The 12,602-nt window shown below is 43.7% G+C and overlaps 2 protein-coding genes across 7 annotated transcripts in view; one reads left to right on the forward strand and one right to left on the reverse strand.

The window, feature by feature from the left end:
• Positions 1 to 1,310, reverse strand: part of MORC2 (MORC family CW-type zinc finger 2) — a 38,116-nt gene extending 36,806 nt beyond the window's left edge. For all 6 annotated transcript variants that reach the window (XM_046640449.1, XM_046640444.1, XM_046640448.1 and 3 more), the window contains exon 1: positions 635 to 1,310. In XM_046640449.1, coding sequence (XP_046496405.1) covers positions 635 to 702 — 68 coding nt within the window. In that variant the 5' untranslated portion in view covers positions 703 to 1,310. The remainder of the gene's footprint in view (positions 1 to 634) is intronic.
• LOC124227156 (serine/arginine repetitive matrix protein 1-like) lies at positions 1,229 to 12,007 on the forward strand. Its single transcript, XM_046641040.1, has 3 exons — positions 1,229 to 1,250; positions 1,303 to 1,986; positions 10,177 to 12,007. Exons 1-3 carry the CDS (start codon positions 1,229 to 1,231, stop codon positions 10,227 to 10,229), a joined length of 759 nt encoding a protein of 252 aa, XP_046496996.1. The 3' UTR covers positions 10,230 to 12,007.
• The last annotated feature ends 595 nt before the right edge of the window (positions 12,008 to 12,602 follow it).

Genomic DNA, 12,602 nt, shown 5'->3' on the forward strand with positions numbered 1-12,602 from the left:
ACTGAAAAACCATGAACACAGCATACATTCTATAACTTGCACACATTTTGGGAAAAAGCTATTTAAGTCATGGGTTAAACAAGTTGCCATTTCCTGTTTAGCATATACAAACTATATAGGATGTTAGGGACTAATTTCCCAGGAAGATAAAGCCAACTGTTGCTGAAATTTAAAAAAAAAAAAATCACTAATTTCTTCTCACAAGTTGTCAATTAAATGTCTTCATTCTTTTTTTTTTTTTCTTGTTATAAAGAAAAGACTTGCTATAACCCAACCGTTTGGGCTGTTGTCGCTAAAAATGAGAAAGAGTTGATGCTAGAACTGTCCAACTTTGGCAATCCAAAGAACAGTACGTGTTGGATTCCTATCAAACACCTGAATGAAACTCAATATATTGACTTCGAATACCTAGTTTGTGTTTGATCAAATAAATTTTGAGCCAGTAAGTGAAGATCATATTCTTCAGGATTAGCAACAAATATTTCACTGATCTCAGTTCTTCAACACAAGAGCTCGAGACTCATGCAGGGATATATTCCAAAAAGTAAAAAAAGCAAAATTTTCTGGGGAAAGGATTTCCATATTCATCGAAATCCATTATCAGTGACCTCAGTAGCACCTATCAGATACTTACGAATTTGTGTGCAGATATTCAAAGGTTAGCTGAGCTCGATTCAGACTGCTGTAATTTGTGAAAGCCATGAGTGCAGGGAGGTCTTCAAGTCCTTTACCCACTAACTGGGAAATAAAACCTTACAATGGAATAGATTTTCCAGGATTCCTTCCAGTAAAGGTTTGGTGAGTCTGTGCTCCCTACAGTTAAACAAGGTTACCTAGCACCTATCCAAAATATATTCAAAGAGCTGTCTAAACCTACAACTGATTTCTCCTTTGAATATTTTATCTTCTCAATGACTATGATGTAATATTTCGGAAAGAACTACGTCCTAAGCCTGTAGTCTTACGCAGCTTTAGCGTTTAAATTGCGATAGTTCAAGGAGTCGAATGTGGATGGTCTTGGAGTAGATGGTTCTGGAGTTGGCCGTTTTATTACTGCTCCATCTTCAAGATCTTCGCGTCTTTTGTTGTTGTTGTTCCTTTAAATTTCTGTGAGGAAATTTACCAATCTGGAAATTTATCAACTTCTGTCACAAAACTGGACAATCACCCATTTCTTCGCCACCAATGATCGCAGGATCCTTAAAAGGGCCCCAGACTGGTGACGACGATGTCGACGCAGCGCATATGGCGTTTAGTTCCGGATTCAGCACCTCCCAACCGAAAGATCTCCTAAACACTGAGGCCGATTTCTATGTTCAATACGCAGGCAAAACCTAGCTTGCCGTCCCGCCCCAGCCTCCTCACAGGAGGGGGTCAAATTACCTCACAATGACCCGCTAAAATGCCTCAGAACCGACCCGCCCAAATCGCCTCGGGCGGGCCGCGCCCCTCCCCCACCTCCCTCAGACGGCGGAATCAGCCTCTCAGGCCCTTCCCCGGCCTCGGTCCGTGGCCGCCTCCTCACACACAGGAGAAAGTCCCAGCTTTCAAGGCCAGGATCCAAGGCAGTGGCGAGCTCACCACCCGACCGGGCGTTGCCCGGCGCTCGCAACTGCCTTTGTCCCTCCCCACGGAATTGGAACCCAACAACCGCAGCGCGCTCTTGGAACCATGTGCTGCCGCCGCCGCTGCCGCCGCCGCAGACGCCGCCGCCGCGAAACCAGCCGCCCGCGCGCCGCGCTGGATCAGAGGATGACGGGACTCAGCACCACGAAATTCGGCGTTTAGGACTGCTCCGCCGCCGCTGCCGCTGCCGCAGCCGCTGCCGCCACCTCAGCCACCGCTTTGTCTCCACTGGTGCACACAGCCCGGGCCGCCTCGCGCACTCCCCGACGCCCCAAGCCCCCGAGGCCTCCGCGGCGCCTTCGACCAATCACAGAGCCGCAGCTCCTCCCGCCCCCGCCCTAATGCGACGCCTCTTGATTGGTGAGTAGAGTGCCTCCACGTGACCGGATCTTGTTAGCCGGACCCGCCCCTGTCACGTGAGCGCGCGCGCCTCTCTTCCTGCTTTCCTGACCCTCTCCGCCATTTAAAGAAACAGTACCGGGGGCGGGCCGAGCGACGCAGCCGGGACGGTAGCTGCGGCGCAGACCGGAGGAGCCATCTTGTCTCGTCGCCGGGGAGTCAGGCCCCTAACTCGAAGAAGCCCTGGCGCGCCCTCCCCCCCTTCCCGGTCTGGTAGGGCGAAGGAGCGGGCGCGCGGTCGATCGAGCGATCGGTTGGCGGCTCTTTCTCCTGCTCTGGCATCCAGCTCTTGGGGCGCAGGCCCGGCCGCCGCGGCGCGCGCCCGGTGGCCGTTGGCGCTCGCGCCGCGTCTTTCTTCTCGTACGCAGAACTCGGGCGGCGGCCTATGCGTTTGCGATTCGACGAGGAGTCGTCCGGGTGGTCGGCGGCGGCGGGCAGCTGCTCCGCCCCGCTCCCGGGGAGGCGGCGGCGGCGGCGGGATTTGGCGCGGCCGGGGAGGCGGGGGTGGCCGGGGCCGGCCTGGAGGCCTGGCGCCACCCTTCGGGGCCTGCAAGGACCCAGTTGGGGGGGCAAGAGGGGGCTGGGGGATGGTTGGTGGTGGGCTTTCTACTTTGCCTTTTTCTCCTCATGCCGCCTTAGTGAGGGGCAGGAGCTTTGGCGGCAGCTCCGGGGTGGGGAGACAAGCTCCGGAGTCGGAAGAGCTGGGTTTGCTTCCGGGCCTAGCCACCAGCTGGCCGAGTGACCTTAGGCAAGTCACTCTAATTTTCTGCGCCTCAGTTTCCTCCTATGCCTGTCCATGTTTGTGGGATTGAAAGCGCTTTGTAAACTATAAAGCATCGGTGTTCGTAAGGGATGATTATTGTTTGTAATGGTTGTTGTTAGTTACGAGAAAACTTAGCAATTGCCCAGTCCTTGGATTTTGAACCTGGGAACCTTGGATTGGAGTTGGGATCCCCAAACTCCCCGAAATTGTATGCAGAAATTAGTGGGAATGTGTGTTTTAGGGGAATAAGGATCCATCGCTTCTGTGACCCGGAAGAGTTAAGAACCACAATTCCTTTATGCTACAGGGAGGAAACTGAGGCCTAGATGTCATTTGGGACCCTTCACAACCAATTTGAAGCCCCTGTTTGAATCCCTGGGATATGTGAGCTGTTTCTATGCATAATGGATATTCGGGGTAATGACACTCCGCTGTTTGGCTTCTATTCTGAGTCTTGTCTTTTCACCATGGGGTGCCTGAAGGGTGGCTGATACGTGTGGTACAATGGCACCCAATATAAAGCAGCTAAAACCAGGAGTGGATGTGTTTTCGAGTATCAAGAAGCCTATTTAATCTGGCCCGACAACTCTGTGTTTTCTGCTGCTTTTACTGGTGCCTGACTACCTTTCTGACTTTCATTGACCATTTTCCACGAGTATAGTTGCTATCCGTTACTTGCTCCTATTTTCTATCCCTAATCTGTGGTTGGTAGTGAGCAGGCTTACTTTTAAATGGTGCTGCCCAGTCCAGGTAATTAATGGTGCAGGTGGATTTTTAGCAGGCTGGCTCCCTGGAACAGACTGAACCAGGCATGGAATTCCTGAAGATGTTTGGGGGTTTTTCTTTATTAAGTGAAAGTTAACATTCTCTGAAAAGTTTTGTTAGAACCTCTGAACCTCAAAATCAGTAGATTTGGGAATATTTCAAAGCTTAACTCTTTCCTGGCCTGCTTTCTCTTCTATTTGCTTGCAAGTGTGTTACTAAGATGGCCAAAATGCCAGTTTTTGCTTCTTTGTTAATTATCAGTTGCTTTTATCAAATTCCAGGCCATGATCCAGCAAACACTATAGAAATGTTTGAACAGTTGGATTTCAAACATTTTCGTGTTGTGGAGTGGTGCTTACCAGTGGTACAGCTCTAAGCAAGTGAACACAAACACATTTCAGTGTATTTTGTCTGGTTAGGTGTTACCAGTTCTGCTGTTTCATACAGATGTCTGAAAAAAATCAATTGACTATTCCCTTTATCTAAAGGGCAGAGACAGATGATCTCACTTCCAGAGAAATGACTGTTTTGGAGAAAAATGTGTTGTTCTTTTAGTTCTTTTGTAATTCTGGAGGTACCTCAAAAGAATCTTAAAGACTGTGGTGATAAGATGCTTTCCTCAGGAGAGAGAGGAGGAAAAAAAAAACTGGAACTTAAGCTTGAAATTCTGTGACAGAACGTGAGATGTCCAGGATAGGAGGTTGAAAGGATTTCACTACAGTGTTCTGCACTAGCTGGAGCAGATGTCTTTCAGTGTAGCCACGGCGTGGATTCTGGATTTTCAAGAACTGGACCTGAGACCTGGAAGAGCTTATCAGGATGTGGCAGGAACTCTGGAACTGGATAGTTTTATTTTTGAATTTTGAGACTATTGACCTTGCTTTGAGAAGAGATGACTGAGCAAGCACTGCCACCAGCGCTGTTTCTGGGAATTCGAACACCTGAGTTGCTGCCAGACCCTTGGTGCAAACTCTGACAGCACTCCATCCAAAGTGAGCTACGGTATTTGCCATTTTCCAAAATGCCGCCTTCTTTACCATCTCTGCCCTTTTGTTCTTGCTCTCTTCTCTACCCTGAAATACTGTCCTCTGGTTGTTCTCCTGTCAAAACTCTGCCATTTCCTTAATATCCAACTCAGATGCTGTCTTCTCCATGATTCTCTTAACTTTAGCTAGAAATAATCTTTTTTAAATTTTATAACACGTTATATATCTTTTTATCTGTCTTCGCGATATCTTGTAAAGTACAGTCATGCTTTGCTTAATAACAGGGATACGTTCTCAGAAAGGCATTGTGGGACGATTTGGTTGTTGTGTGAACATCATAGAGTGTACTCTCACAAACCTAGATGGTATAGCCTGCTGTATACCTGTGCTACGTGATAGTAATCTTAGGGACCACCATTGTATATATGGTTCATCATTGATGGAAAGGTCATGCAGCGCATGACTGGAGTTATTTGCATGCATTTCCTCTCTTTCCAGATAGCGAGCCCCATGAAAGCAAGGGCCTTGTCTTGCAAATCTTTGCCCACATGTACTGCCACATACAATGGAGCATTTAATAGAAAAGAGGAATTTAGAGAACAGACCAACTCAGAATAAGTACTCAGTAATTGTGTAATTGCTGTGTGATAACCTAATTAACTCGATTAGGAGAAAAGTCACTAGTTAGGGGCCATGTTTCTTCCTTTAGCTCATGTTTTTATTATTTTTTAATTCTAAATTTTAAAACATGAAGGGTGCTCTCAAACATAAAGAGAGGCTGAAATGTTGCATATGGTACTACAGAAGAGCGCAAGGACCAGGGCCTTATTCCCTGTGTACCTTGTTCTCCCCCACTCAAGATGGAATCTTGTTAAAATGAAAGTTCAGGGCAGCTTTTTTAAAAGTACAAGGTCATACGACAGTTTGACGAAGGCATTGGAAAAGGAAGAAGGGAAATAGCTGCTTTGCTTTTGTGTTGATATATACACTTAAATTCAATTCTTCTTGTGGCCACATGTGGAGCCACTTCTTTCTCCCCCACCAGCCACTGTCCTGCAGCCTGAATGCAATCAAATTACTCGCCCAAAGTATGAGACCCAGGACGGTTCCTTTTTGCTGCTTCCCTGAGACAGTTTGTTCTCAAGAGTCAGGAAACAGTCTTTGCCAGTGAACTCTTTCTGTTCTTATCACTAATTGTTAATCATAAGGCGCTTTTTTCCCCCCGTTTATCATCTGTCAGCTTCTAAGCCAGGCTTGTAAAGAATTAGTATCCATCAGGTAGCTGATGTGCTAACAGCAGACAGACCCCAGTGTTAGTCTTGTGTTTGTAATTCCATGCATTTGTTGTCTTATCTGTTTTGTCCCTGTCCCTTTCAGTCCTGTGCCTCCTGATTGCTGAGTGTCCACCTGGATCTTCTGACCACCTTCCTTGTGCTCTTCCGTCAGCCTACAGATCTGGTACCTGGATTTTTGCCCATGGTGATTGCTACCACCTTACTACTGAAGAAGACATCATTCCAGTGGACACTGTGACCCAAGAGGCATTCAGCCATCATGATGTGGCCTTTACCTCCACTCCTGTCCTGTTCTACCCAGATTCAGCACAGCCCTTTATAGTAAAGTCAAACTCTTCAAGCCAAATAGCTGAAGTTGTTTTATCACGACAAAGGCCCAGTTTGTTCCATGAGTGTGCATTTCGTTTCTTCGGTTCGAGCCTTCAGAGACACATGATAAATTTGGACCAGGGGACTTTTAGTTATCAACACTGTCTGAAGCATGGCAACATCTTTTTGAGAACAACATTGGACCACACCCCATAATCTCAAATGATTGAAGTTCATGAAGTGTCTAGGATCCCATTGAGATCACTGGACTCTGTCCCTTTTGCTTCAAATCTGTAGTAGCATACTGAATGAGAAAGCAGATATTATGACCCATTGGGATTAAAACGGGCACAATGAACTCCTCATAGCATCTTCTTTGGGATTACTCAGGAACCAGAACTTTTTCACACAAATGTAAGAAATTCTACCAAGGAATCCCTTTGCCTAACAGCATCTCACACAGCTCCAATCAGATGCCAGAAAAGGCCTCTTGATACATCCAGGTAGAACCTATGTGGCAATCCCTTATGTTTATTGAGCACTTTACAGTTTCAAAGCACTTTTACATGCATTAATCTTAATTATCAAAATAACATAAATTATAATCCCTTTTTGCAAATGAGGAAACGGAAATTTAAAAGGTTATCAGAGGTGACACAGCTACAGAGTGATAGAGGCCAGGCCTTCTGACTCCTAGTCCAGTTCTCTCCTTGGAATTAACTTAGCCTCTACTTTACCTGCAGTGTTAAAATGACTGGAGGTTGGGAACCCGAGAAGAGTTTCAAACTTCCTGGTCTGGTGCCCTCACTCAGTCAGGATGTCATAAATGTAATGCGATAGCTGCTCCTAGACCAGAATCCCATGACAATACCCCTGTTTAGAAGCAGACTGTCTCCTTGGTGGTAGACGGTCCAGTCAACGAGGCACATGATCATCTGACAAAAGACTACCCAGCATGAAACACAAAGCTGCTTTTAGACCTTTCATCCATCTTCATGGTCTTCCCAAAGATGGCCTAACTGATTGGGGATCCCTGTTCATATGTTGTCCCTTTTTTTTTCTTTTCAGTTTTATTAATATTCTTGAACACCAAGATCTTATCTGTGATCCTCTGTGCCCAAACTAGTATTTACAAAAAATGAGCCATCCATTTTTTAGAGCAGTACTGTTCATATATATGTGTGTGTGTGCATATGACACATATATATCATATAGAGCTTTTTTAGTCAAGGTGGTAAAATACTGTAAAACATATCCTGTTCCCTGATTCATAGTGCAGTGTAGTATATTAAAGGATCCCAGAAGGCTTGCAGCAAAGAGCCTCATTTTCGCTGTTTAGCCCAGTGTGTCGTAAGTTTAGTCAAGCACAGAATGTTATCTTTACAGCATTCCTTTGAATGGAATGGGGAAACTGCTCTAGAGCATATGGCTAGTTCTTCTTGATTGCCGACAGATTGCCCTGGAGACCCAGGAATAAACAGGATCTTTGAAACCCCCTTTTTCTTACTTTGTCAATAACTATTTGAATTGGTGTATCTCCATCATCTGAGAGTCCTGCTTCTTGACCGTTACATTTATTTTCTGACAGAGGAACCTGTAGAAGATTTGTGGGGATACATGGGAGGGAAATGGGGGAGAGTTCATTCTGTCCCCAAATTGAATTCCATGACATTTAGTGATATATTTCTCTGTCACTAGAATTGTGCTGTAAGCCTAGTTCAAGGGCATTGCATCTCAGGTGGGTGAGGAGATTGGGAAGGGAAGGGAGGAGGAAATGGATGGAGAAAAGGGGGAGGAGGGGTGAGAAGCAGATACTTTTTCTTAGAATTTGAGTTGTGGCCCATTGAGATCTTATCAGTGCTTGAAGAGAAGTCATCCAGCTATGCTCTGGACTTCTTGGAATAATATTTACAAAGAAATGAAGGCATTTTGCAGCTGTATGCTGACTAAAAACCCCAGTGCTATTGTCACTGAAGACCAATAGTCTTGTTCTGTGATAGTCACTTACAAGCTCAATTTCAGGCAATGAGAATTTATAGCAGACCTGAATGTTAACTTCATCATTCTGTAATGTGGCCCACATAAGGGAAAGAATGAATAGGAAAACACCTTGGCTTACCACGGCTTTGCTCACACAGTTTCTGGTTTCTGTGACCTATTTTTTGTATTTCAGCATTTTGTGAACACCTTATTCTTAGATCATTGGTTTTCCAAAGGCTTTGTGGCCGTGAAGCCCTTTGAATGAAAACTATGTGGAAGCCCAGAGTAAGAGTGAAGCTGCTCTGGATGAAGCAGGAGTAGGGGGCCTGAAACCTGCCACAAGCATCTTCTTTTACCACCATGGTGACACCTAAGGAGACTTCTTTACAACAGCTAGAATTCTGCAGAACACAGTTTGAAAACCACTGCCCTAGACAGCAATATGTTCGACCTGAATGACATTTTCATCTATACCTCTGCCGAAACAGTCGAAGTTCAGTTGTTGCCGAACATTCTAAGGGATACTAACTATGAGCCAACTCAGAAAAGGCCAAGAAGATGGGCGTGTCTTTGCCCCCCAGAGTCATATGGGCTGAAAGTGGTATCAGATGGACCTAGATTAACAGCCCTCTGCCCTAGATGGACTTCCACTCATTCCTGGAATTGGATAGAACCAGAGAACAATTCATATGTACTCTACACTGACAAACCCCTTTACCCAACTTCTTTCACACACACCAGATGTTCTAGTGGTACTTGAAATACATGACTTGGAAGTCTTGATCCTCCTTAGATACCTGAATTGCCAGGTATTGAAGCTGATGTTGAAGTTGATGCCTCATTGAGGCCATATTAGACCAACTTGTACGTTGAACCTCCCGTCATCGGCCATGGTACTGTACTTCGTGTGCAAGGGATAACCATTAACTATGAAAGCAAAATTCAGATAGTGGCAACGTTACCTAAAAGGGTACCTGGTTATCATTCATCTTAAACTACAAGTCACTGTGACTCAACCAGTGGCAGTTACACTGCTCCTTGGTTTTTATTCAGTTTAACTGCTGTTTCCAAGATAAATGAGCTAATAACCTTAAAAAAAAAAGTTAAAACAATTTCTCCATCACTGGCATTTCTGCCTGTTCTGTTCCAAAAATTATGAATACTCAGCTCTAACTGCATGTAACCCCGATCCACAAGAGACAATCTTTGAATATCCTTACTTGGGTGTAATTTAAAATGTGGCTGTTTGGAAAATTTTCTTCTAGCCCACAAGGGATGTTCTTTTAAGATAGATCTTTTGATGTCTGGTACTATCAAGTATAGATGTTAGGGATATTTGGAGGTAGGCCTGTTGGCCAGGCCATGATGACTTACTTGCTTGGCATCTCAAATTGCATATCATCTACCTTTTTGGTGGAAATGTAGAATGACTTGAAAAAAAGTCTACAAAGCTTGCAGCTAAGTATTATCAGTAGACTCAAGAACTTCCTGCTGCTGCTGCTTAATGTCACAAGACCACAGTCCCTCGTCCTTGTGGATGTTTTAATGGAATTTCATCTGTCTCAGTGCTGTTGTTTCACACTTATTCACAGTTGCTGACTTCATTCCTTGCCGTGAGATATTCTCAGGCTTTAAGACAATTTATCTGTTTCTGCAGGAAGGATTCCATTTATGAACTCCCAGACCAAATCACATCAAACAAGTAGGCTTCGATTTGTGTCATGAAAGAAATCTCATTCCTTTACTACACAGTCAACGTAAGGGCCAGCTGTCCTCAACTACTTTAACAAATGCACTGGTTAAATGTTGGGAAAGGTTTCTTTATATCTTTGTCTCTTGTCCTTATGGTGGTTACATGACTGGGTCTACAAATCATCAAACAAGGCCTAAGTCTGTTTACTCTAGACTGTTCACCCTCAACAAATAAAAAATCTGATGACTAGCCTGCTTGTATATACAACTATTATTTGTAAAGAAGAAATCATCTACAAACTAAGTTTTTCTACTACCTTCAAAATGTCAGCTCAATTTTCTCTTTCTCTGTACTTTACAGAAAAAGACATTCATCTACACTACCAGTCATTCCCTTTAATCCTGTCAAAATGAGGGGCTTAAGAATGAGGATGATCGTCTGTTCTAGAGTCTAATGAACACTGTATAAGAGTTGATGGTTGAAAAACCAAAACGCCTGAAACTCAAACCTAGTATCTTGCCTACTATCTCCATGCCTCAGATCTCATCAGTCAACCAATCTGAGGCCTCGACTTATATATAAGGTGATTCTCACAGATAGGCTGAGTTACAGAGGATGGAGACTTGATTACCAAAGAAAGTAGGGCCAATCTTGATAAACCTGGCTCTCCCAACCTTATCAATCCCAGATGTAGCATAGGTTCCTAAACGGAACCTCAAGTCTGAATTGAGGATAAAGCCGTCTCCTGAGCTGAAAGCTCTGGGGAAATGAACAGGAAAATGAAAGCTGCTGTGCCTGACTGGCCCTTTAAGATCAGAAAAATGTATCCAGAGTAAAGCCTGTGGATTAACCCTGGAGTACTCAGGATAAGAACTGATTTACAGAGCTTCAATAGTCATCATCCTGTTCTTCCAGATCACGTCTGGCTAATAGTATGGCTGGCCCTGCTGATGGTACCCTACTTGCCTGGTTACCTGATTCAGCCCTTGCCTGCCTTTTTGGACATGTTGCTGCAAACAGACAGACTGTGCTTGAGAAGACTACCAGTGATCTTGGCCTAACTTATACCCAGGCCCACCAAGGAATTTTGAACAGAAGCAACCTGCACCTCAGCCTACCAGGACTTAATGTTCACAACAGGAAGGACCATTCTGTATAATCCTTGACCAACAGCTTTTTCTTGTTGTTAAGTGCAGAGTAAGCCTCTACACCTGTATTTGATTGTTTTCAGCACCTGGGACCCCTTTGATCAGATCTGCAGGAGTACAGCAGATTGAAATCATTGTCCATTCCTCTCTCGTGCACTAATACAGAGATGAGTCTGATTCATCAGCACTCACAGAAATGTACCAGTTCAACTTGGCAAAAGACTTAACACAAGAAAACTCTTCCACTGAACTTAAAATTTACCACTGACTTGAATAGCCTCACAGAACTGTTCGCTGGTGGGAGGCTCGTTATCCTGCTTTATGTCAGCAAGACAGTTGGGCCTTCAGACTCATGACCACTGAGTTTACTTATATTGAAACTGTGTTGTATCATCCAGAGTATGCTATTGAAGATGATTGTTTCATTCAAATGGATTACAAACTTCCTGTGAACAGGACAAACTTACTCCTCATGATGTTCTTCCAGAGTATTATCGAGGAAGTAACAATGTTAGCATCAACTTTATGACCAGAGATTAAATTTTTGCATTATCTGGTCTTATCATTGGCAGGAGTTGTTTTTGATTGACCAGCATCCATTCCATCTCTTTGTAACAACTCCCTGATGTTTCTTGGAACCATATTTACCTGTTTTCAGTCCACATGGTTCAGACCTGATCCATCAGCATAGTCCATCTCCTTGACTGTAGTGATTGGTTCAGGAATGTTCATGTGATTCAAGTTGGTCTAGTGATACTGAAGCCCAGGAATTTTACTGAACTGTGGAGGAGGAGAAGCTCAGAAGCTCTCTTTATTGAAGTCGCTTAGCTTTGTAAGATGAAAAACTCAAACCACCAGGGCCCACCATATCAAATGAGCCAGTCAGAAAGTGCCAGTGCAGAAGAAAGCAGAGCCAAATGATGGAGAGACTTGAGTCCTGATAACAAAGTTTGTGCCCCTGGATCCAACCGTGCCTGAAGCTAGTATATCCCCTGGACTTTTCAGTTATGTGAACCAATAAATACCCTGTTTTGCTTAAGTTACTTTGAGTTGGGTTTCTCTTGCTTGAAATTGAGTCCTACCTGATACAGTATCTACCAATATTGAAACTTGACAGATCCAAGTATTTATTAAATTAGAGCTTATGGCCATACTGAAATTATCTTCCAAATCGGAACGCAAAATGAGACAGGAACTGACAATATTCAAGTTACTACAGAAGTATGAAAATTACATGGTAGAAAAATGTAGAAGAAAACTTAAAAGTTTATCACAAGGATTGGTTAAATAACACATGGTTCAGCCATAAAAGAAAATCTAGGTGTCTGTTAAAATGGATGAAGTAAATTTATTGTGTGTAGACATGGAAAAATGGCCATAATATATTAAGTGAAACAAACTATTGACAGGAAAATGTATGAACTCATTTAAAAATGTGCATATTTATGTTTATAATGCATAGAAAAGTCTATTAATGGCTTTCTTTGAACAGTGTAGATTACAGGAGATTTTCAACTTTATACATTTCTGTATTTGAATATTTTACACTACTCACATTACTTTTAAACTTTATTTAAAAATAAAGAATTTTAAAAATTAAATTTAGTCCTTACTGTTTGACCTTGGCAAGTTACTTGA

The sequence above is a fragment of the Equus quagga genome, chromosome 15, assembly GCF_021613505.1.
Source record: "Equus quagga isolate Etosha38 chromosome 15, UCLA_HA_Equagga_1.0, whole genome shotgun sequence".
Taxonomy (NCBI): Eukaryota; Metazoa; Chordata; class Mammalia; order Perissodactyla; family Equidae; genus Equus; species Equus quagga.